Source organism: Asterias rubens, unplaced genomic scaffold, assembly GCF_902459465.1.
Source record: "Asterias rubens unplaced genomic scaffold, eAstRub1.3, whole genome shotgun sequence".
Taxonomy (NCBI): Eukaryota; Metazoa; Echinodermata; class Asteroidea; order Forcipulatida; family Asteriidae; genus Asterias; species Asterias rubens.
The window spans coordinates 4,573-29,391 of record NW_022985719.1 but is presented as its reverse complement, the minus strand read 5'-3'; the positions used below and the strand labels follow the sequence as shown (position 1 = coordinate 29,391).

At 39.1% G+C, this 24,819-nt stretch overlaps 2 protein-coding genes across 2 annotated transcripts; one reads left to right on the top strand and one right to left on the bottom strand.

Moving 5' to 3' along the window:
- The first annotated feature begins 1,118 nt into the window (after positions 1-1,118).
- Positions 1,119-2,088, top strand: LOC117306344 (adenosine receptor A2b-like). Its single transcript, XM_033790948.1, has 2 exons — positions 1,119-1,580; positions 1,756-2,088. Exons 1-2 carry the CDS (start codon positions 1,119-1,121, stop codon positions 2,086-2,088), a joined length of 795 nt encoding a protein of 264 aa, XP_033646839.1.
- A 3,564-nt stretch (positions 2,089-5,652) lies between these two features.
- LOC117306343 lies at positions 5,653-17,129 on the bottom strand. The gene is made up of 8 exons (XM_033790947.1): positions 16,163-17,129; positions 14,937-15,099; positions 12,476-12,596; positions 10,214-10,878; positions 9,167-9,337; positions 8,387-8,471; positions 7,356-7,541; positions 5,653-5,697 (listed from the first exon to the last, which is right to left on the bottom strand). The coding sequence occupies exons 1-8, from the start codon at positions 17,127-17,129 to the stop codon at positions 5,653-5,655; spliced, it is 2,403 nt and encodes an 800-aa protein (XP_033646838.1).
- Positions 17,130-24,819: the final 7,690 nt, after the last annotated feature.

The following is a 24,819-nucleotide window of genomic DNA, read 5'->3' as shown; positions in this document are numbered from 1 at the left end:
TACCACCCACCCTAACCATCCCGTCTGGGGGATTTCAATGTATAGAACAAATGCATAATGGTTCATCTCATTTTACCAGAGCGATACTTCAGGCACAGACGAGGGGGAACACTCATAAACTGAAGACTTGTTAATTTTCGGCCTGCAGCAATTTTGCTTAGAGTTGGAATAGTGCTTGAATCACTGGTATCCATGCTTCTCTAGTCGGGTGGCTTTGTACAGTGTACAATGCGTAGCAGACAGGACTCTAATGTTGATTGTGGACACCAATTCCTACCCTACATGGAATGATTTCCTCCAGCAATTTTGAGTATCGAAGACTGATTTTATTTTGTGCACACTGAATGGCAAAATTGAGCCGCAATAATCGTGATTTTTGAGTAGCAACTGATACATTTAAGGCAGCATTTTGCTCTGCTATACAAGGAAAATCGTACACTGCAATACTGAGCACAATATGGGAATCTTATTGTTATCGTCTTGATTGTTTTCTGGAGAATCGCTGACATCAAAGACAGGATTTGTTTCAGCCTACTCAAGTGAACAAGAAGCTAGTAGTAAAAGTGAACTACAGCTAAACATCATGAATTTTGAGCAGGGGGCATGTTAATTAGTTATTAATGTTCACTGGATCTGAAAGACCGGCCTGATTGGGCTACAATGACAGAAGCAGTCAGCGAGCTCCAGAGCCTTGCATAGGATGGTACGACGGATCTTTTGTACGCGCTTTGGGATTAGTAATTCGATCGTTTGATTGGATGAGCTTTAACTGCATGCACACTGGGGCCTGCCAGCAGATTGAGGTAGCTGGTATGCCACAATAAACCTCCAATTGCATGGTATATGGTACCAACCAAAAGGTCAAAGGTAGAATGTCAAGGATCTCAACGCTGAAGGGTTTGCAACTGATGTACATCAAAAGCCAGGCTTCTAGACACAAATAGTAGCTGCTGCGATCCAAACAACAGTGTGGTCTTTCCAGAGGCTACATAACATTACATAACAATTACAATTATATATAAGGTGCTATTCCATCAAGATCTATGAGTCAAACGGTCTAAGAAGTTAAATTCTGAGAGGACACCAGTAAAACAAAATAGGGAGCAATTACGGACAGCATGGAAGTAACTTTGATGCAAACTGCTACCAGTCAAACTTCTCCTTACAGTGACTTCCAGACTAGCACTGAACGGTACATCTACATCGCTCTTCTGGGACTAAACATCATTCTAAACCTTACGCTCAATACGTTAGGTCTGCTTGTACTGCATCGGGTACACACCATCCAAGCAACGGGAAAAGTCTTTCTCCGCTCTCTGACCATCTCGGACATCGGCATTGCTCTGTTTTACGCCCTACCCAGCCTGGTAAGAGCATTACGACCGCAGATCACAACCGGGAGAGCCTCATGTAGCTTCAAAGTCGCTAGCGGAATGTTGCTCTTTCACGTGAACATTCTCTCTGTCCTCATACTGACTGTTGATCGCTATGTGAGCATCGTGCACTGTCTACGCTATCCTAGCATCATGACGGTGCCCAGAGCAAGGACTCTGGTGTGCGTCCTATGGGCTCTTTCTATCGTCTACTCACTCACCTACATCATTTCTCACCACCGGAGTATTCAGACGAAGCCCACATATGCTACCAGCTCAAAGATTCTCTAAACTTCAGTATAACTATTAAATTATTCTGACGTCCGTGATGGTAATACTTGCTCTGTACACACGGCTGGTTATGATCGCGCATCGACATAAGAAACGCATCGCGCAGCAGGAGTTCCCGTCGGCCAACCCGGCTCTCAGGATGAGGTTCAAGGCAAAGTCATTGCTGACCTTCTGCATCATCGTGCTCTCGCTCGCCGTCTGCTGGCTGCCGGAGGTCATCGCCCTCATGGTTGCGAAGACGACGCGCAGGAAGAACGACATCCTGCGGTGGACGTTTGTGCTGCAGAACGCAAGCTGCTGGCTCAACATGGTCATATATTACCTCAGGAATAAAGATTTCAGGCAGACTGCTCATGGGATTTTCACTACGTGGCTTGGATCGTGTAAATATTGTAAGAGTACTGACGTTAGATTCGAGCACTGAGGACTTGGAACTATTTTACATGCAGACATGTTAGATACCCAAAAGTTTCCTGTAGACAACACATTTTCAAATGTAAAAGCCCTTTGAAAAATAAAATGGCATTTCCATCTCAAAGATGAAGTTCGAGGCCCGAATTGCACTTCACACAAACTGGCACCAACGATTCCAGAAATCCCTTTGGGAAATGCATTGAGTTTGTATTTTCTTTGTAAAAAAACATTCTTGGGCTTGCCTTTCAAACAATATGGTTTGCGAAAAAATACCAGTCCTGTCAAAATTGTCAGTTTCTGTCATGAGCAATGCTTTGGAATGATTGCACGAGTGAATGTTGATAAACTTACACTTGAATGTTTGCTACCTTTGAAGTTAGAAGCAGTAAAAACCTTGTGCGCACAGGTGATTTTCATGCGCATGACTTGATGAATTATCAACAGGGTGGTAAACCTTTAGCATAAAATCAGCGATTTGTTTCATCAATTTGTTTAATCAATGTGTGGTGAAGAGGTTTTCAACTAGTGGTCTAAAATCGCCGAGGCCTGGTTCTTGACAATTTTACCGAGACAAAGTCGAAAATAACGGGAAAACCCACCCTTGTTTCTGCACGTTTCGCCGTGTCATGACATGTGTTTACTATAAATCCGTAATTCTCGATGTCGAGAATTGATAATTGTTTTAATGTTTTCTCAAAAAGTAGAGCATTTCATGGAATAATATTTCAAGAGAAGTCTTTTACCATTACCTTCTGTAAACCCTGTAAGTTATTTGTAAATCTGTGAACTTTTATTTTTTTTCTGTTCCGAAAGTGTATAATGGCTTTAATAGGCTCCATAAGTTTTGCATTGTTGCGTGACATGGCTGAGCGATCTGTGTCGCTGCTTAGCGGTCTAGCGCATCAAACACCTGTTCTACTGGCCGAGGTCACTAGAGTGTGTGTCCAAATCTGTATATTAAAGGAACAGTACAGAATTGGTTTTTGCTCACAAAACAGTTGCTGGCAGTGTAAGCACTTTATGTAGTTCACCATATACATAAACCGACACTACTGTAGAAGTTTGAGATCGATCGGCCATCTGGGTCAGGAGAGATAGTCAAAAACCGATTACGTTATTTTGCATTGCATCGATGCCATAACAAAAATCAATTAAAGCGCTCACTGAGCTTAAACTCCAAACGCGAAATTAGATTATTTATTTCTCATCAAATATGACATTTCAGGCAGAAATTTCAAGGGATGTTTTCTACTATCATCATCATTAGACCGTGTAAGTTTTATGTAAATCTGTGATCTTCACGATTTTTGTTTCTTACCAATTCTGTAACGTTCCTTTAAATACATTTCAAGGCATCAAGGCATCAATGACCAGGGCCCAATTTCATAGAGCTGCTTAAGCAAAAAATTCTGCTTAAGCAAAATAATCCATGCTTAGTAAAATCAGAATACCGGCCAAGACTCCACTGAATTGTTATGCTAAGTAAACAATAACTCAATACCAGTCAAAAGCAATATATGGCATGACATTTTGGCCAGTAACATGTGTAAAATAAGCAAGCTATTTTCGTGTTTAACCAAATTTTTTGCTTAAGCAGCTCTATCAAATTGGCCCCAGTGGCAATGGAGGCATTTACCTCCTATGCCCCCATGAAGTAATCCCTGCAGGTTAATAATTACACTATATGGCATTTCTCTGTCATAACCCACGCATCAGTTTAAAAAAAAAAACTTTGACATTTCTTAATTATTGATTTAGCGCAAAGGTCAAGTAAGTTGCAATCAGCACACGGTCCACATTATGAGGAGCTTTGTTGATAACAATTTGGCTGCAATTAGAAGACATTTCTCAACCTGAGTGAGAACCATTTATATTGTAAATCCATTTATTCTCATCATGTTAAATGATTTGACCTATCAAATAATACGCTATGCCGTCAATGGCTTTTTGTTATAGGGCTGTATATCTTCGGAAAACAGTAATTTTTTATACTGCATCGCTTCTGCTTTGAACTGTTCTGCCTTTTTTCCTGCTTTTTTATGAATTTGTGGTAATATCTCTGATCTATATGTATCTTGTTTCAGAGTAGTTGTCATGTCTTATGTTTGTCTGTCGTTTTGCTTGTGTTTTTTACAAGCTTCTGCTTATCAAAACAACCCGTACTCTATGCATTTATCCTGCTTACTGCTACTTAAAGGCAGTGGACACTATCGGTAATTACTCAAATAATTTTTAGCATAAAAACTTACTTGGTAATGAGTACGCAGAGCTGTTGATAGTATAAAACATTGTGAGAAACGGCTCCTTTGAGAAATAAGTCATTTTCCACGAATTTGATTTCAAGACCTCAGATTTAGAATTTGAGGTCTCGAAATCCAGCATCTGAAAGCACACGACTTCGTGTGACATGGGTGTTTTTTTCTTTCATAGTTATCTCACAACTCCGACGACCAATTGAGCTAAAGTTTTCACAGGTTGTTATTTTATGCTATGTTGAGATACACCAAGTGAGAAGACAATTAACAATTACCAATAGTATCCAGTGTCTTCAATGTTATTTTTGCTGTACATAGTTTCACATGTACTTGTCAATATTTTTCATAGAAGTATGGAAGTAAATGTGTGTCTGAATTAAATTGAATTGTAATTTATTTTACTTTCTGCAACACCTCAGTCGCATTTACTGTTGTGAAATTATTGTGAAAAATGTGTACACTGTTTTTCTAATAACGAAATTGACCCTTTAGAGTCCATTCATCTCTGTATTAATCATCACAAAACGCCCAGGCATTGCTAATACTGTTCATTTCTTCAATCAACTTGTGTCAGTAGAAAAGGTCCACCAGAAATAAACACGAACAAACAATTAAGTTTGGGTTTAAAAAATTGGGATACTATGATGATACAACATTAGTAAATTTTTATATCTGGATGAGCTTTACTTTGACCTGTTTATGTAACGGAAGTAGGTCAAACCAACTCGAAGACTTGGCCACAAGAGCTTGAGTTCGGTACACCAGACCATGACTGACCCTTCCAAGTTTTTTGGTTTTCTATCATGTAGCAATTTGTTTGCTTTGGTCTACATACAGTTGAATCTTTGTTGTAGACATATTACCTGTAATAAAACTTTGCATACTTTTTTCTGACTATTTACTGCACATTTTGTACTGTACTGGTTTGGTCAAATGAAACAGTTGTAATCATCAAATCAATATACAAAGTGCCCCAAAAGCATCTTTAAAACCAACATTTCAGTTTATTCTTTAACCCAGCCATCCAAAATCTCAAATCAAGCTGTGGTTGACTGAAGCAGGACCAAAGTAAACACAAATCAAGCAATGGTAGGATCTAGTCATCACTTAAGGTGTAGTTTTGCACCTGTCTGATCCGAGCAAAACTTGCATTTGGAATAAGTTTGATTAAAATCTGAACTTACCTGTTGACTGGACTGTACAGGACTTGGCATCCTAGGCAATGAGCCTCTTCTATTCATGTCTTTCCCTCGTGTGATGTCCTTCTCTTCTGAGGGGTGACCACTGGCAATAATTGAGGAACGTAGAAAGGAGTCTGGCTACAACGGATCAGAGGCTGACGCTAGACTCCACAGGAGCAAAGGCTGTAAACAACAACAAGAATAGTTTGCTGATATTAAATAAATGACATGAACAAACTGTCAAGAGAATGCTGAGAATAGATCAGTGCAAAAAAATGTCAGTTATTGCGCTTATCATTAAAGGCACTGGACACTATTGGTAAGTACTCAAGTAATGGTTGGCATATTAAAGGCAGTGGACACTATTGGTAAGTACTCAAGTAATTGTTGGCATATAAAAGGCAGTGGACACTATTGGTAATTACTCAAAATAATTATCATCATAAAACCTTTCTTGATTAGGAGTTATGAGGAGAGGTTGGTACTATAAAACATTGTGAGAAACGGCTCCCTCTGAAGTGACGTGTAGTTTTCGAGAAAGAAGTAATTTTCCACGAATTTGATTTTGAGACCTCAAGTTTAGAATTTGAGGTCTCGAAATCAAGCATCAGAAAGGACACAACTTCGTGTGACAAGGGTGTTTTTTCTTGCATTATTATCTTGCAACTTCAACGATCGATTGAGCTCAAATTTCCACAGTCTGTTATGCATATGTTGAGATACACAAACTGTGAAGACTAGGCTTTGACATTACCAATAGTGTCCACTGTCTTTAAAACGTTCTTGGTAATGAGCATTGGAAAGCTGTTGATAGTATAAAACTCTGTGAGATGACTCCCTCTGACGTAGAGTAGTTTTTTGAGACAGAGGTTATTTTTCATTCAAATATTGAAAGACTCCTGGCCTGAAGCTTTTTTAAGCATCTTGAAAGCACACAAATTTGTGCAACATACATGTAGGTATTACTATTTTTTTTATTATTCTCTTACAAATTCAATGACCAATTCAGTTAAAATTTTCACAGATGTGTTATTTTATGCACACTGTATGTTGAGACACACCAAGTGGGAATATGGTCTTTGACAATTACTGAGCCTGTCCAGTGCCTTTTACCAGGGAATGCTGGAGGACATGCGTAAATGCAAACATAAAGGTTAAATTAGTACGTTGGATGCCGTCGACAGCAGTTAAACACAAGCCGTTTTTACCGGGTCTGACAGAAAATGAAGGGGTGATATTATTTAATTCTGAGAGTATTAAAGGCCCTGGACACCTTTGTTAATTTGTCAAAGACCAGAATTCCCACTTAGTGTATCTCAACATATGCATGAAATAACAAACCTGTGAAAATTTGAGCTCAATTGGTCTCAAAGTTGCAGGAGAATAATGAAAGAATAAAAACACCTTTGTTGCACAAACTTGTGTGCTTTCAGAGGGAGCCGTTTCTCACAATGTGTTAAACTTTCAAAAACTCTCCATTGCTCGTTTCCAAGTAAGTTCTTATGTTAATAATTATTTTGAAAAACTACCAATAGTGTCTAGGGCCCAATTTCATAAAGCCTGTAAGCACACAAATTTGCTTAGCATGAAATTTTGTTCTCGCTTAAAAGATGTTTACTAACCAAATTTCCACTTGTTGCATATATTGCTTGCTACTGGTATTCAGCTGTTGTTTGCTTATCCTGAAAATCACCCGGAAATTTGGTTTGTAATCCTGTTTCTATCCAGGCAAAAATTTCATGCTAAACAAATATTTGTGCTTACATTTTTGGCCCAGTTCCTATAAAGCAGCTCTACGAAACTAGGGTCACAGCCTTAACACACAATCTTAGATTCCTTACTCCATGTCTCTGCTCATCAATCAAGGCCGACTCCTGCGTCAAATTAGCGCGCTTAGTGCCGCTCGTTTGATGTGCTCGCCTGGCAACTGCTCGCTTCCTTGTGTTCCGTATCCATGGTGACAGTTTGTGTTTCCCGGCGACCTTGCTCTGTTTCATTATCGGTGTTTTCTGTACACTACGATTACCCTGTATTCAAAGGAAAATACAAAAATCAATTATTATAGAAATACTTATATAAATAAATTGTCAGGGCAGGGACGGTTCTTGTGATTGACTTTTAAACTTGGTGCGCTACATATTTGGCAATACAGGATGTACAAGTATACTCCTGAGGGAATGAAATAATCTAAAGATTGAGTATTTATGTTATAATAATAATGATATTAATAATACACAGCTTTTATATGGTGCTTTTAACTAAAGAATCTCAAAGCATCTAACAAGAAAAATCAATACAAAATAACAAGATTACAAATTTAAAAAGAGGAAGCATACACGTTTAAGACTCTGGACACTTTTGGTAATTGTCAAAGACCAGTCTTCTCAGCATATGCACAATATAACAAACCTGTGAAAATTTGAGCTTGATTGGTCGTCGAAGTTGCGAGATAATAGTGGGAAAAAACCCACATCATTGTCATGCGAAGTTGTGTGCTTTCAGATGCTTGATTTTGACACCTCAAAATCTAATTCTGGGGTTGAAATCAAATTCAAATATTTGAGTGGAAAATTACTTTTTTCTCAAAAACTACTTGTACATGAACGTTACTTCAGAGGGAGCGGTTTCTCACAATGTTTTATTATCAACAGCTCTCCATTGATTGCTAACAAGTAAGTTTTTATGGTAACAATTATTTTGAGCAACTACCAATAGTGTCGAGTGCCTGTAAAACGAAAAGCAGCAGAAATAATTATGGACTGCTGGATCCAATGGGTTTTCAGCAGGGATTTAAACTGATTTTCAGTGAGCTCCATAAAAGAATCCTTGAGTGATGGGTTTCGAGTGCTGAAATTATAAAGACCACTGTTACCTTCGGTAGAATTATATCTGCCATTCTTTCTCCTAAAACTCGTTTACGTTCGTCCTCTGTTCTCTGAATAAGCATGGGGACTTCCCTGGAAAAAGGAAAATCACAATATAACGCTTTAATAATAATCAGAGCTGTACCCATGGTGGGCGACACTGGGCGTTACTGGGCAAGAACTCACAATTTTTGCCCAGCACACTGAGCAAAGTACATTAAAAGTATTGTTTGAAGCTTTGTATGGTGTGGAGAAATAGGAAGAAACAATAAATAGATAGTGAACTTGCGGGTACAACCATGTGTTAAATGACTAAAATGACTAATTTACACATGGTTGTACCCGCAAGTTTACTTTTTATTTATAGTTTCTTTCTTAGGTACATTGTGCCGCCCAGCACATCTGAGACACATCTAGTATGATAAGATGTCGCAGAGAAAGAACACAATAGAAAGGCCATTCAACTTTATTCCATGGCCCCATAACATGAACAGTGTGGAAACCTGGTATCAGGCTTGAAGCTTGCATTTCAGCATATTAATGGCCATTAAATAAGAATGGGTAATTTTGTTGATCAGTTCAACCTTGGTGGACTTAAAAATGAAATGAAAGATTTATAGCGAACACCACTAAAACTGGTCTAGCTACATGTACATACAACCCTGATAATAATAATAGGCCCCTAATATAGTACCAAACATTTCACAAACTCTACTTTGTAGACAAAATCACTACACTAACAATAAGCGAATCAGATTATATTTTATTAACAAAAATTAAAACCATACTTGACTGTTTCTTTCTTTGTGGTCCTCTTCTTGCGTCCACGCTTCCCCGGAGGTTTAGCCGGCTCTGACGTTATCTGTCCATCAGCGCCCTCTATTGACCCAAGAGAGTCAGGTTGCTGAATGAGCGAGGCGGATAATGCTAGGGCTACCCGGGTTTCTTCATCCAGTGGCCTGATGTAAAAAATATAATTCACTGAATCAGTAAATGAGTTATAAGAGTTTTACCTTTGGTTATGCAGGGATGTGATTGGCTGTTGAAAAAAACACCTGAACTGTATTGTACAAAGCGTGAAAGCTTGCGAGTGCAAAAGCTTGCGAGCGTGAAGCCTGGATACATTTATCTGCAGCCCAACTCTGCAATCTGGGGCATTCATATAGTTTTTATCTTCATGTTTTTATCACCTTGATATTACATACATAACATCATTGACATCCGATGTTTGTAAACTATTTGTTTGTATAAATTGTAATTTTTACTGTAATTTGGCTGTTGGCCACAGGTCTAAAAAGAAATAAACAAAACCATCTATCTAATTGATAATTGTTACATCAGTGGTTTCCAAACTGTACTGTTGTTCACAAAATGAAAACAAAAATTGTGACCCACGAGTGTGGCTCTGCATATTTGCAAACTGCACAATGTTCAATCTCACACAAACGCATGGATGAACACAATGGTAGAATGTTATTTGCACGGATTCAGTTTCATGAATACAGCATTATACATTCAATATATTTTTTTTTTGCTTGTGTTCCCCACCCCCCTCTCAGGAGGTGACGAAATCTAAAAAGACATTGCGGTCATAAACATACATTACAAATTGAAAGTTTATTTGTTCGTTTGTAAACAACAAGACATAAAATATTGGCTTTGAAGAAAAATAGTACACATTGAGCACAGGGCCATCTAGAAACCCAGAGAGCATGATCGCTGATCCTAAGAAGTTGCCAATGGAAAAGAGGGTGTATTCATGCAAAGCTAGGAGTGAAAGGATTTCATTTATTCATTTATTAAAAATCTGATCTATGCACTCATTTTCTACTTACACTGCCTCAGTTACGGTCTGATGTTTCCTCTTGCACTTCCCTCTTGTGGCATTCCTCCCTCTGGCAGCAGGCCTACCCCTTCTGGATCCAGAGGGTCTAGTAGACAAAAGCCGATCCCCTGTGGCAGCTTCCAACACACCTGTGCTCTGCTTGCCACCAGCAGTATCCAATGTGGTCCCCGCTATGCCGTCTGTCCTTGTGTTAGTCATCGATGTGAAATTGCTCTCACCAAGCGTTGTAGTAGCAGCAACAGGCACTCCCAAAACACCGACACGCCCACTGTGTGTGGTGGCCACGCCTGTTGTGACGCCCCGGCCAGAAGAGCCCAGTGCTATGCCCTCTGTTCCAACTGTGGTACCCAGTGGCACCCCTGTTCCAGGCACTCCCAAAATGCCAACACGCCCAGTGTTTGTTGTGGCCACGCCTGTTGCGACACCCCTGCCCGAAGAGCCCAGGGATCCAACCATTGTACCCAGTGATACCCCTGTTCCAACCGTTGTACCCTGTGACACCCCAGTCCCAGCAGAAACCGAGGGTGCTATTGCACCTGTACCCTGGGCTGGGTGTAGTTCAAATGCCCCTTCCTGAATCCTCACTAAGGCAATCAGCTGCATGGGCTTTACGCCGTTCTCTCTGGCACACTTCTTGAGATGAGATTCCCTCGTCTACAGACAGGAGAAGAAACAGGTGAACCCAAACTCAATTAAAACTGAACCTTTACTGAACTATTACTCATGACTGTTTGGAGCAAGAAAAAAATATACTGTTAAAATGAAACGGGATGTGAAACAAGCATCAAACATCCTAGGGATAGACATCGATCTTGATGAAACTTGCAAAGATAAGGTTCTATCTAAAGCAGAGGCAGTCAAATGTAACACTAACCATCCATTGAACAAATTCTTCATCAAACTAAGATGTGGGAGGAGATGGCATTCACTTCAATGAAAAACAAACAGGTACCTCAACTCCTTCTTCTGCTTAAATGTTGTTTTCAGTATGATTCCATTGTGGTTTATTGTGTAGTTTGTCTGATTAATTAATATTATGTATTTCCAGTAGTTTATTTATGATTGTGTATTATTAATTTTGTCTGTATTGCATGTACTCAAAATGAATTTCCTCCATGGTAGGACCAATAAAATTAAATTGAATTGAATTGAACTAAAACTAATTCCCAAATGAACTCCAAATGAACCCAAACTGAACACCAACTGAACCTAAACCCAAACTAAACCCAAACTAAACACAAACTGAACCTAAACTAAACCCCAACTGAACTCAAACTGAACCCAAATGAACCCAAACTGAACACAAACTGAACCTAAACTAAACCCAAACTGAACACAAACTAAACCCAAACTGAACCCAAACTAAACCCAAACTGAACCCAAACTAAACCCCAAATGAACCCAAACTGAACCCAAATGAACCCAAACTGAAAACAAACTGAACCTAAACTAACCCAAACTGAACCCAAACTGAACACAAACTGAACCTAAACTAAACCCCAAATGAACCCAAACTAAACCCAAATGAACCCAAACTAAACACAAACTGAACCTAAACTAAACCCAAACTGAACACAAACTGAACCTAAACTGAACACAAACTGAACCCAAACTGAACCCAAATGAACCCAAACTGAACCCAAACTGAACCCAAACTGAACCCAAACTGAACCCAAACTGAACCAAAACTGAACACAAACTGAACCAAAACTGAATCCAGCTAAACCCAACTCCTCCTGAATCTTGGTTTTGCCATTTCTGATGGAGTCATTGAGACAAAGCAAAACTGCTTCACTCAAGAAACACTTACATGAGTTTCAAATTAATATGTACAGTAGCCTGCAATATGACCGATCTTATTGTACCAATGTTAATCTAACACAAGCAGACAGGTGCAAAATAACTAAATGTACATTGCATAAAACGGCGGTTATGTTTCGTTTTTGAAAGAGCAAGAGCACCAAGGCATTTTCTCCTAAGGGCACCCTATGAGAAAATTTGACTGGAGCATTTTAAGGGCACCAAGGCAAATGGCCAGTGGGAATGAGGCAATCGCCTCCGTTGCCTCCTTTTCGATGGTAAAACCAAGGCTGGTACAGAGATGTAAATTTGGTTCTCAATGTCTGAGTGTCAAGTTAACTTTCAATACATTTTCAGGAAGAGTGAAATTATACAACTCAGGTTTTGCATCTACATCCAAGCATTGCAAATATATTCAAGATTTTTTTTTTTTTTGGGTAGAGTACTTTACCTTCTTAGCTTTGAAATGTTTTCCACAGATGGGACAGTCTGGGATATTCCTTGAGGCTGGTTGTGGTCTACTGTTGTCGATCACATCTGGAGGCTCAATTTTCTCTAGATTATCGATGCACCTGTCATGTCATTCGACAAATAAAAAAGCCAACAAATTTTGCTGTTAATTTTTCAACAGTAATAATATAATAACAACAATAATTAATACATGCAACAAGTTCTTACAGCAAATTTCACAATTTACCACTTACATGTAATACACTTTACAATAGGGTACCTGCTACATATTTCTTTCAGCCTTCAGAGGGAGATTATCTTTTTGGTTTCTTGAACCATTTGATGGTTTTAAATACAGATATGTACAATAAAACTAACCTGTAAAAATGTCATTTCAATGGTCGCGCTTTTCAGATATCACCGAAAAATCCAAGCTATAATGTCTATGCAGGAAGAATATCGCGTAATTGTAGTACACAATCTGAGAGACGTTACTGTCAGTAATGCTTCTCAGATACAAATACTTTGGTGGGAAAAAAAACCTAATATTTTTTCCAAAACCATGTTACATCAAAGTGAAATGATTAGCTCAAAATGCTTTATACTGTCGGAAGCTGATGTACTTCTAGCCAAGTAGCTTTAAGATTATTGCCATTCAAATTCAGAGTGCATACATGTAAATACATCCGTTAGCTAGTTAAGAAGTACTTGGACAGTACTTGGACTGAGCGAACATAAACTGGGCCACTGTTTACCTTATACGTCATCGTCCCACTAACACTAATGGCTTTTTGTTAATTACACACATTCATATTTCTGTTTGGAAATTAATTTGTTAAAAAGTGTGTGATGGCAAGAAGATAAACAATCCTCAAACCCATTTCTGCCCGACTGGTCCTAGTACCAAAACTGCGCGACTAGTCAAGTAGTAAATTACACAAGTCGCCCAGGCCTATCCAGAGTTGTTGCAGTCGTAATCAACTGTTCGCATGTTTTAGCTTCATTTGATGTAAAGTGGTTACATGTACAACCTTTTTCTGAGCAGGGCCAGCCATACTTCTAGAACTACATGTATGCAGTTTGGTTCCGCTATCATCTCCAGTAACCTCATAGGTTGACATCTCTCATGGCAATAACGAGTCTGCTTTTTTTTCTGGTTCTTGTATTAAGTTTTATTTGCAACGCAAATCTCTTTTTTTCTTTTTTTCACTCTTGCCAAAATTAGGTTCTTTGTGTCCTTTGAACTCTCATTGACTCGGGGGACGTCCAGAGAATCCACTCCGCAATCTCAAAAATTGTTAAAAATTATAAATTATTACCGTAATTCAGTCCCCGCTATCACTACACTATGCCGACTGCCCCAACACGTCGTGAGGAATGTCACGACACGTCACGACCGTGACGTGTTTTTTTTCCCAAGGACAAACGTGGAGAATTATCTGCACACGTTCGTCCTGGAAAGAAAAAAATTCCCGATCCGTGCTTTATGAACAAAACATATGGACACGCGTCTGGGAACACACTCTTCGTGGTTCCCAGAGGCATATCCATAGGTTTTGTACACAAAACACAGATCAAGTATTTTCTACCGTCATACATGTACATGTATCTTCAAACTGTGTAAGTTTAAAGTAAATCTGTGGACATTGTGTTTTGTGTTAGGAAAAAGTACATACGCTGTAGACCCTTTAATAAAGGGTTTGGGTACTTTTTGAAAGTCACAAAACATTAACGTCCAAAAATTTACTTTAAAATTACACTATTTAGAGATAATAATCAAATATTACTTGCTCAGATAACCTAGGATCTTAAAAAACTTGTAGTTAAAGTATTTTTTATTGCATAGTTGAGGCATGTCCTTTACTGTCCTGGAAACAAAAACACACATACACGGCAACTGTGTTTTCCTCATAGGATGGTTGAGGCATTTCCTAAACTGTCCTAGGAAACAAAAACAAACACATGGTAGCTGTATTTTTTTCCTATGATGGTTGAGGCATTTCCTTAACCATCCTAGGAATAAAAAATACATAACAACTGCGTTTTTCCTCCTAGGATGGTTGAGGTATTTCCTTAATCATCCTAGGAATAAAAAATACATGTTAATTGTGATTATTTTTTCCTAGGATGGTTGGGGCATTTTCTTAACCATCATAGGAACCAAAACAAGTATAGTGACTTTAATTCTCCTCCTAGGATATTTTAGGCATTTCCTCAACTTTCCCAAGTCTGTTTATTGTTTCCTCCCTTAAGGGATAGGTTAAAAAGATTTGAGTTAAGAAGCTTTGAAAATTTTCCGCCCCAGAAATGGACCCTGATACCCAGGACGCCACTGTAGTATAATACGAAAGTGTAAGGCCGCCAGGGCTAGCCTGGTCCTTGCTCTATGCTCTCACCATGCAAATTTTCAAATCATGATCAACATGTATTGTAGATTGAGATTTGGTGTACATGGTACATACCTGTTGATATGCTGCCCCCTTCTTGTTGAGTTCATGTGTGTGAGTTCCCGTTGGCAGATATGACAGAAGTACGTCTCAGTCTCAGTCAGCAACTCCTCTTGTCTCTTCTCATCTTCACGCTTCTGAAGACGTCGAGCGAGCTCCTCATCGCCGCTGGTATCGTCTGCAATAAATAAATAATATATAAAAACAACACCTGTTGATTCTTATCTAGCGCTCATATCCGTCACTAAGTAACGCTCAAGGCCCTTCGATCTTCAGTATTTCCTGCAAGGTATTATGAGACCTACATGTACATGTGTTTTACTCCTTTTACATATTATCATATGGTTTACAAAGTGCTGTGGCATAATATGCTGCCAACCACACCACAAACAGGAGAGGCGAAATATTTGATTTAAGTGCACTGGGTTTTTATGTGCATTACACAACACAAAGAACCAACAGCGTCACATAAGTGCGTCCCATCCGAAGGACGACGCATCATGGATAAGTGTTTTGCTTTAAGGACACAGGTGTCATGACTGGGACTCGAACCCACACTCTGCTGACCAGAAACACCAGAGCTGGAGTCCATTGTTCTCACCACTAGGCATGATACGCCACAAATAAAGCATTAAAGGGAAGGTACAAGTTTGGTAATCACTCAAAACAAAAATTAACTAAAAACTAACTTGGTAACGAGCATTGGAGAGCTGTTGACAGTATAAGGCATTGTGAGAAACGACTCCCTCTGAAGTAACATAGTTTTTGAGAAAGAGGTAATTACTCACTAAAATAATAAAAGACTTTTAGCTAGAAGTCTTTTATTCCTACCTGAAACTTTGAAAGCACACAAATTTGTCCAACAAAGGGTTTTTTTCTCCATCATTTTCTCGCAACTTTGATGACCATTTGAGCCCGAATTTTCACAGGCTTGTTATTTTATGCTTATGATTGGATACCCCAAGTGGGAACACATTTACCAAACGTGTACAGTGCCTTTAATTCGCAAAATTAGGGTAAATGTTTAATAAGGCACAAAGAGGTGCACTGTTTTTTCCGGGGGGGGGGGGGGGAAGGGGGGTAATCTTGGCTAGTTGTGAACTCTTTCGGTTTCAGTGCCTGCTTTTTTTTCTTTGCGTTTTGAACACAAAGTGCCCAGCTTTTTTATGTTTTTTAAATTCGATTAAAACAATTATACTGGTTTAAAAACAAGCAATCAAAGATCAAACACCAAGACATACCAGAGTAACCCATGCTTTCACATGTCTTTGCTGCAAATCGTTGGTGTAGACACTTCTGAGTGTGTTTCCTTAGACTTTCTGCTGTGAACATTTCTCCACAAAGTGGACAGTGCTTCTGTGTAGTCCCTTCATCTGGGCACGAGGGTCTGAGTTTAGAATCAGGACTCTTTCGTTCAGAGGATGACCCAAGATGGCACGGGTCGTCATTGTTGAGGACTTGTGCTGAATGCGTCGAGATCAAGGATGGCTGTGTGGTGGACTGGACCTCTAGTAAAGTCACCTCGTTCTTCAAGTCAAGATTCTTTGACTCTCGGGGAAAAGACTCTGTACTCAACATTGACACATAAACTGAGCATCCTTTGATGGTTGAATCTTTTGGTGTCGAGACATTGGCCGCAGTGTGTCCAGCTTTTCTAGTTTCTGGTTCGCCAGTCTTTTTCGGTCTCTCAACACTTTTTTTGACGCCCTGACAAGCGTCAGTACTACTGCTCAACTCGGACAGAGCTGTGGCTTTTGAGGGTCTGTTTTGTTTAGGTCTGCTGAGGGCACTCCCAATCCTTCGTTTGCCTTTCGATGCATTGATCGACCCTCGTACAACGGGCTCCTTGAAGTCGCTGCTCTGGTTCAAAGTGGTCTCTCCTAAAATAGCTTTGATCACCTCCCTTGGTGCCTTTGATTTGGCCTGGCGACTCGCTGATTTGGCCTGGCGTAAAGATAGCTTGCCTTTTCGTGTCGCCGCCGATGTCTTGGACCTCTTAGAAACATTTCCCACCCCTTCGGAGGTGCCTCCAGAGCTTGCCTCTCCAGATTCGCTGCACCTACTTTGAGCAGTCTCCTCGTGCAGAGAGGGTACCCCATCTGTTAATAAAGACTCTGAGTGCTTTTGAGTTGATGGATTGTGCTGTGGATGTCCCCTGGATGTGATTCTGTCTCCCTGGGCACATTCCCCTTGAGGCACCTCTGTCATGACGGTAACTTCAAAACGCAACAAAGATCACTCCCTTCAGGTCAAAACAGACTGAGAATCGTACGTACACTGTACCTCCACTTCAATGTAAAAAAGAGTCTGAGAAAGCGTCCTTTCGCTTCAATGTAAATTAAGCAATAAGGCAAACCAGGTGGATGCCTTTTTTTTTATTCCTATAGCTTCTACATGTAGTTTGATGATGCTGATGTTACTATTGGTCATGCAGTCTACAATCTGGACATAATCACATAAACAGAGTTTTCACTTCCAAACGAAGTTCACTCCCTTCAAGTCAAAATAGTCTGAGAAACCTTTGCTTCTATTAAGCTGTGAGGCAAATCAGGTTTATGCCTTTTGGACTTCTATAGCTTCTTGTTTGATGAAGCTGTTACTTTGGGTCACGCAGCTAAAGTCTGGGCGTAATCACTATAATCTGGGCGTAATCACATGCAGAGCTCTACAATCTGGGCGTAATCACATGCAGCTACAATCTGGGCGTAATCACTATAATCTGGGCGTAATCAGATGCAGCTACAATCTGGGCGTAATCACTACAATCTGGGCGTAATCACATGCAGCTACAATCTGGGCGTAATCCAAGCAGAGCTCTACAATCTTGCCGTAATCACATCAACGACAAACAATCTGGGCGTAATCAATACAATCTGGGCGTAATCACATCCATCTAAAAACATCCCTACGTGTAGATTGTCAAATGTTCAATACTATACAGCAATCATGCATGCTACACGTGGCTTTTAGAAGCAATTTACAGCTGATGGGGTCCCATCAATCAATCAGAGACCCATCTTGAAGATTTCAGTCCGTGGTTTCACTACGGTTTGACGTCATCCTTGGCATTCCTCTTCTCTTCGATGATGTGAGCCCTCTGCTCGTTGACGCGGTTCTTGTGAGCCATCATCTCGCCAAAGCTCTCATGGTCTTCCTGTTTGTGTTTACGGTGAAGCTCCTCAGTATCTGGCATGAACTTCTGTCTGTCGAAGGAGAGGACGGAAATAATAAGCAAGTAGAAACTTTTAAAGGAACCGGACATTATAATTGTTAGCATAAAAACATGTACAGGTACTTGGAAACAAGCAATGGAGAGCTGTTGATAGTATAAAACATTGTGAGAAATGGCTCCCTCTGAAGTAGTTTAGTTTTTGAGAAAGAGGTAATTTCTCACTCAAATATTAAAAGACTTCAAATCAAGTAAAGGCTGAAGCCTTTTATGAGGCATCTGTAACACAAACTTATGCAACAAGGGTGTTTTTTCTTTCATAATTCTCTTGCAACTTTGATGACCAATATTGAGTCACGACTTTCACATTCAACTGTATGCTGGGATCTACATACACCAAGTGTGAACACTGGTCTTTGACAATTACCATATATACATATGTTTTGATGTGTTAAAAACTGTCCAGTGCCTTTAAAGACACTGGACACTACTGGTAATTGTCAAAGACCAGTCTTCTCACTTGGTGTATCTCGACATATGCATAAAATAACAAACCTGTGAAAATTTGAGCTCCATTGGTCGTCAAAGTTGCGAGATAATAATGGAAGAAAAAAGCACCCTTGTCACACAAAGTTTCTTTCATGCTTGATTTCGAGACCTGCAATTCTAAATCTGAGGTCTCTAAAGTGTACACACTTGGAAAAGAAAATGCCAGAATAACGCAGACATGACTTTCTTGAACACCCTGTTCCTCTATTTGTGTACAGCGCATGAACTCTTGGTTATTGTATGCTCAACTTTCCCAGTAAACAATCACGGCAAAGATCACTGAAACTCATGCTCAGTATGCTCCCATATTCCAGGAATTATTGTGGAATTTAAAATTAGAGCTTCCACGATGACGAAAGAACGTACATGTAAGGCTGACATGACACCAATGTTGTACACGTACTTGGCATGGGTGGGAGGTACATATATGTATGTGTGTACATTGTGTGGATGGGATGGCTTTTATTTTATTTATCTTTTTAATTTTATTACGATTATTATCGGTCATACATAACATACATTCCTATACGTCCCATAGGCACAGTAACTGGGTCTAGACTCTAGTCCAGTTATTTATCATGTTTAAATGTAAATACGATGTCGGTCACTTCGTACCCAAGTCACTTTGTAATCAAGTCACTTCGTACCCATTATTTTCTTTCATGTGGACATCGACACTGATTATATTTCACGGTAATTAAATGTTCCTCACTAACCTTTGTAAAAAAAAGTGTCCAGTTATTATTATTATTGGTGAATTAATGTTCTTCCATTTGACGCAATTTTCTCATGGAGCCATGGGCTCCGTTTTTGACTTGTCCAACGGAGAATAGTACGCATTGAGGGCATATTTTACACTAATTTTCCTCTGTAAATTATTATGTTTTTTTGTTTTTTTTAACTCTCCTAAAAAGTGAATGTTTTATTTACTGATAACCAGTGCTGATAACAAAAACGAATCCCCAACTTTGGATTGAAAAAACCCCGAAGGTTTGTTTCAAATCGTTTCCTTCGTCTCTACTCCATGGTCTCAACAACCGTATAATTCATTCACGCATGACGTGACTTGGGTACGAAGTGGCTTGGGTACGAAGTGACTTGTGTACGAAGTGACTTGGGTAAGAAGTGACTTGGGTACGAATAGCCCCACTTGTGTGGCCAAGGATAGCTGAATCCTTAGCCACACGTCCACCCCATTTCCTCATGCAGCTAAGGAATAAAAAAGGGATAACTTTCCGTATGGCGCCACCACTTTTTCACTCATTTTTACAAAAAGGGATATATCAATGAGGTAAATTAGATACTATATTATTTCATATCGAATGAAAAAGTGGTGGCGCCATGCGGAAACTTTTCCTAAAAAAATTCTGGCGCCCTATCTACGAGCCACCCGGCATTATAAACCGGCTGAATGTGTTCACATAACTCTTAGCTTGCTTTGTGTGTATTGAAAAGTGAAACAAATAACATTTTAAAAAGAAATTTTTAACGATAACTTTGCTACTTTTCGCCGACTCTAATTTCATTCAGCCGAGCTGTGGGTCTGTGAGGGCGCCAATACAAATCAACGGCTGTTTTATGTGAATTAAGCTTGTGTACTAAATACCAAAGCTTAATTCACATAAAACAGCCGTTGATTTGTATTCGCGCCCTCACGGACGGGCCCACAGCTCGGCAGGCCGATGACATCATGCTGATTCGCATATTCGAAGATGGCCGCGCCGTGCACGATTCGATGAAATTAGAGTTGGCGAAAGGTAGCAAAGTTATCGTTCTTTTTAAAATGTTATTTGTTTCACTTTTCAATACACACAAAGCAAGCTAAGCGTTAGGTGAACACATTCAGCCGGTTTATAATGCCGGGTGGCTCGTACGTAGATAGCGCGCCAGAATTTTTTTCATTCCTTAGCTGCATGAGGAAATGACGTGGACGTGTGGCTAAGGATTCAGCTATCCTTCCCTTGGCCACACAATTGGGGCTAGGCTAGAGTACGAAGTGACTTGGGTACGAAGTGACTGACATTCTTTAAATAATTATTGGTGTTTTTAATAATAATAATCTCATAGTCATAGCCAAAGAACTAAAAATGGAGTGTAGGGACAATGAATGAGGGAGCAGCGCAGTCAAGACCACCATAGACCTGAAATTGTTTGTGTTTTTCCCCATTACTACTAGTCAGCTACTCTAGTACGTATATCTGTCAATATGCACAAAAAACAGTTACAGTTAGTATAGTTACACATGTACTGTACGCCTATGTACATGTAAATGGCTTGGCGTATCAACAATACTTACACGTACATGTAGGTCTTTCTGGAATTCGAGGCTAATAAAATTTGAAAACCTACAACTGAGTTTTGTTTATGTAACTTTAATTTCAAAACATTTCAGTTTCGTGGTTTTGACTTCTCTTCTGTTCTGCTGCAAACAAACATGACAAACGAAGTTGGTGTAAATGTACATCAAATTAATAAGATTAACAAACAAATGTTTGACACTTACCTGAACACGAAAGCCGTTGTAAATCCAGCAAGAACACTTCCAAAAACAATTGGAAACCTCCACTTTGTCAAACTAGAAAACCTAGACATTGTAGAGTCTCAGAATTCCCACGAAATTACACAGAAATATATTGTACGTATCTCTTCTGCATGCCTTTTGCCGGTTTGAACACCGTTAATAAGAATAGTCAGGTAACCTGTTGTACTATTCGCAGTAAAGTGAGCTTTGTGGAAGTGGTAACAAGACACACACAAAAACGTGTTTATAGAGGGCGCTCGACCTAATTAATGGTCTGCATCCGTTGGGGTGCCTGGATTTGTTCTGAAGCCCCGTATATAGCACACACTTTCTTTACAATTACGGAACCCAAGTCCTGTTTCGAAAACGGCCAAAGCATTGAAAGGGACAGTGGAATATAATAAACTCAAAGAGTTATTAATGTTGAGTCAACCTTTAGTTAGTCGAGCGCCCTCTTTATTCATTTGTATGAGGCACGTTTGTTTTTATGAGAGGTAAAACTTCAAAGGGAGCCATTATTGAAACTTTGATTGGCTATAACTTTCCCGCTTTTTTCTTGATCCTTCCCTAGTCACCTTTACTTTTTTTTGTATTACTATATCTGTGGATAATGTATTTGTTTGTACTTGTTTATGATTCTAAATAAGGTCCGGTTTGGATCCACCCTACTCAGGTAGGCCTAAATATATACGGCATGACTTCACGGTCAGATTGTGTGTGTTTTATTTATTTATATGCCCCTACTTGATTGTAAAGATAATCAGACCGTACTGTCATGTCACGACCAAACAACCTTTTAGGAAAAAATAGAAGAAAACCAACACACAACAAAGAAGAATTTCTCTAAAGAGATAAAACTGTCATATAAAATACAGATTTTTTGTTTGTTTGTTTGTTTGTTTATTTGAATGATCGTCCCATCAAGAGAAATCAGCAAACTCCAACAAAGGGATGTAAACACCAAGCTGGCAACAGCCAATCTCTTTCATACAAACATTTGCCGTCTATGATTGTGAATTGCATATCAAGAAATTGTGATCAAGTAACTAGACGAAAATAAATTCTAGTCATTGTGTAATCAGCGGTTAGCTGTGTGATTCGAACCCACAACCTTTTGATTTTAACAGTATACCAATAACAGGCCTGTTAATTTGTTTTGTTGGGCCATTGCAGTCTTTCCTATAAAGGTGAACTCCAATCTGAGCTGGAACACAGTTCAAGGCTGGGGGCACCAACGGCCAATTACAAAAAGCCTGTAAGCACATAAACGTGCTTAGCATGAAATTTCTTCCTTGATAAAACCAAGATTACCAACCAATCTATAGTTTAGCTTGTTGCACTGCTTGCTGCTGGCATTCAGCTGTTGGTTGCTTATCCTGAAAATCACGTGGAAATTTGGTTGGTAACCCTGTTCTTATTAAGGAAGAAATTTCATGCTACACAAACTGTTGTGCCTACAGACTGTATGAAATTGGGCCCAGGCAAGGAGAAATTTGCCTCTTGCTTCTGTAAACTATGAGGCCTTGAAATTTCCATTTCGGAAAGCTGATCAACTTATGTGCCCAAAATAAAGTGCTGTTGTACCATTCAAAGAGTAGGATTCGGCGAATTGTTTTTTGACCTTGCGAACTAATGGCTCAGCGGAAATTGGCTTGTTAAAACAAGCCAACAACCGGTATAGGGTGACAATTTCCGATGTTTTCCTGTTAAAATGTGCCCAAAATAAAGTGCTGTACCATTCAAAGAGTAGGATTCGGCGAATTGTTTTTTGACCTTGCGAACTAAAATGGCTCAGCGGAAATTGGCTTGTTAAAACAAGCCAACAACCGGTATAGGGTGACAATTTCCGATGTTTTCCTGTTAAAATTTGAAGACAATAAGGCATACCTCATAAAGGCTTATTGTATATTTTTAGCTGTGATTTATCAAGGAAACTATTAATTAAAAAAAATAGCAAGTTAAAGGCAGTGGACACTATATTGGTAATCACTCAAAATATTTATTAGCATAAAATCCGACGTAACGAGTAATGGGGAGAGGTTGTTAGTATAAAACATTGTGAAAAACGGCTCCCTCTGAAGTGACGTAGTTTTCGAGAAAGAAGTAATTGTCCACGAATTTGATGTCGAGAACTCAGACGTAGATTTTGAGGTATCGAAATCAAGCATCTGAAAGCGCACAAGTTCTCGTCACAATGTTTTCTTTCTTTCATTATTATCTCGCAACATCGACGACCAATGAGCTCAAATTTTCACAGGTTTGTTATTTTGTGCATATGTTGAGTAACACCAAGTGTGAAGACTGGTCTTTTACAATTACCAATAGTGTCCATTGTCTTTAAAGTGAGCGTATTTCGTTTGGTAATCACTCTTCAAATTATTATTGGCATTAAAACACTTTTTGTAGAAGCATACAACAGCGTTCGATAGTATAAAGCATTTTTGTTAACAGTTGATGTGGTTATAAAAATGAGAAGACAAAATCTGTTTTTTATGCTCCATAGTTTAAATATGAGAAGCGTCACTGCCGTCATGCGCGGACATGTTAATCGCTCCAGATTTTGTTACAAGCAATGCGTTCCTTTTTTTTGTGCACGGACACAAGCTGCCATTCTAAAAAAATAAGTGTTGCAAGCAACAAAGACCACTTACCAGTTGAGGACAATAAAACAAAATAATACTCTAAACAATATTTCATTTCAACAACAAAATATAATTTGGAACAATAAAAGGAAGTTCCGGCACACGGACATTTTATCCAGCCTATAACCAAAAATATTCTAGGGACGTGGATATTTAGATGTAAATTGTGTTTACACAGAAACAAAATAAGGGCGCGGGTTCGAAAGAATCGGCACACATCCCATGAGTCGTAATCTCTGGTTTCACTTCAGGAAACTTAGTGATAACAAGGTTTGATGACGCACACATTGACTAATATGCACAAAATGGACCTAAAATATTATTGCAAATGCACACTGTGATCTGATTAAATTGTGTTTGGTGATCTATTGTCGTTTTCACACATTACTGCAACGAAATTGCTGAAAAATAGGTCCAGATGTTAGGTGGTGAACAACAGGCATACTTGTTATATAAATACAATAATAATACGCACAATAGGCATATCGCGGAAAGATATTCAATTAATCAGTCATACGTTTTTTCAAAAATATTATTGAGTAGGGTAGATGGCCTTAGCTTTGGGTCCAATTCGGACCTTCTTCAGAGGCATAAAACAAGTGCAAACAAATTCATATCCATTTATTAAAAGAGCAGAGGGAAAGGGATTTAGGGAAGGCTCCAGGGAAAAGTGGGAGAATTATAGCCAATCAAAGTTTATATTCCAGAAACAATTGGTGGCTGTGGACCAATATAAAGTGGCGAGGACACAGGATGTTCAGTTTTATGAAAGGAAGGGTTACTCAACCAAAACAAGTGGTATTTTTTAAATGTAATAGTATACATTTCTCAACTTCAATATAAGTGATTCTACATGGACAGTGCATCTTAATCTAATAACAGTGTTGCTTATAAAAGTGAAAAGTGTCATTTTGTTTTACTAGGAATCCACCCCCTACTTGTATTTGACTTTGTTTTAATTTTAAATAATTAGATATAGTACGATTGATACAAATGACAAATGGGCTGTCAAGGAAT

What these genes read in the sequence shown, in the direction of transcription:
- LOC117306344 (XM_033790948.1), top strand. Translation starts at nt 1,119, where the DNA reads ATGGAAGTAACTTTGATGCAAACTGCTACCAGTCAAACTTCTCCTTAC. An exon ending in TCCTATGGGCTCTTTCTATC is followed by an intron (nt 1,581 to 1,755) that starts GTCTACTCACTC and finishes CATCGACATAAG; the next exon opens with AAACGCATCGCGCAGCAGGA.
- LOC117306343 (XM_033790947.1), bottom strand. Translation starts at nt 17,129, where the DNA reads ATGACAGAGGTGCCTCAAGGGGAATGTGCCCAGGGAGACAGAATCACA. An exon ending in AGGGGGCAGCATATCAACAG is followed by an intron (nt 12,597 to 14,936) that starts GTATGTACCATG and finishes ATGACATGACAG; the next exon opens with GTGCATCGATAATCTAGAGA. An exon ending in AACATTTCAAAGCTAAGAAG is followed by an intron (nt 10,879 to 12,475) that starts GTAAAGTACTCT and finishes TCCTGTCTGTAG; the next exon opens with ACGAGGGAATCTCATCTCAA.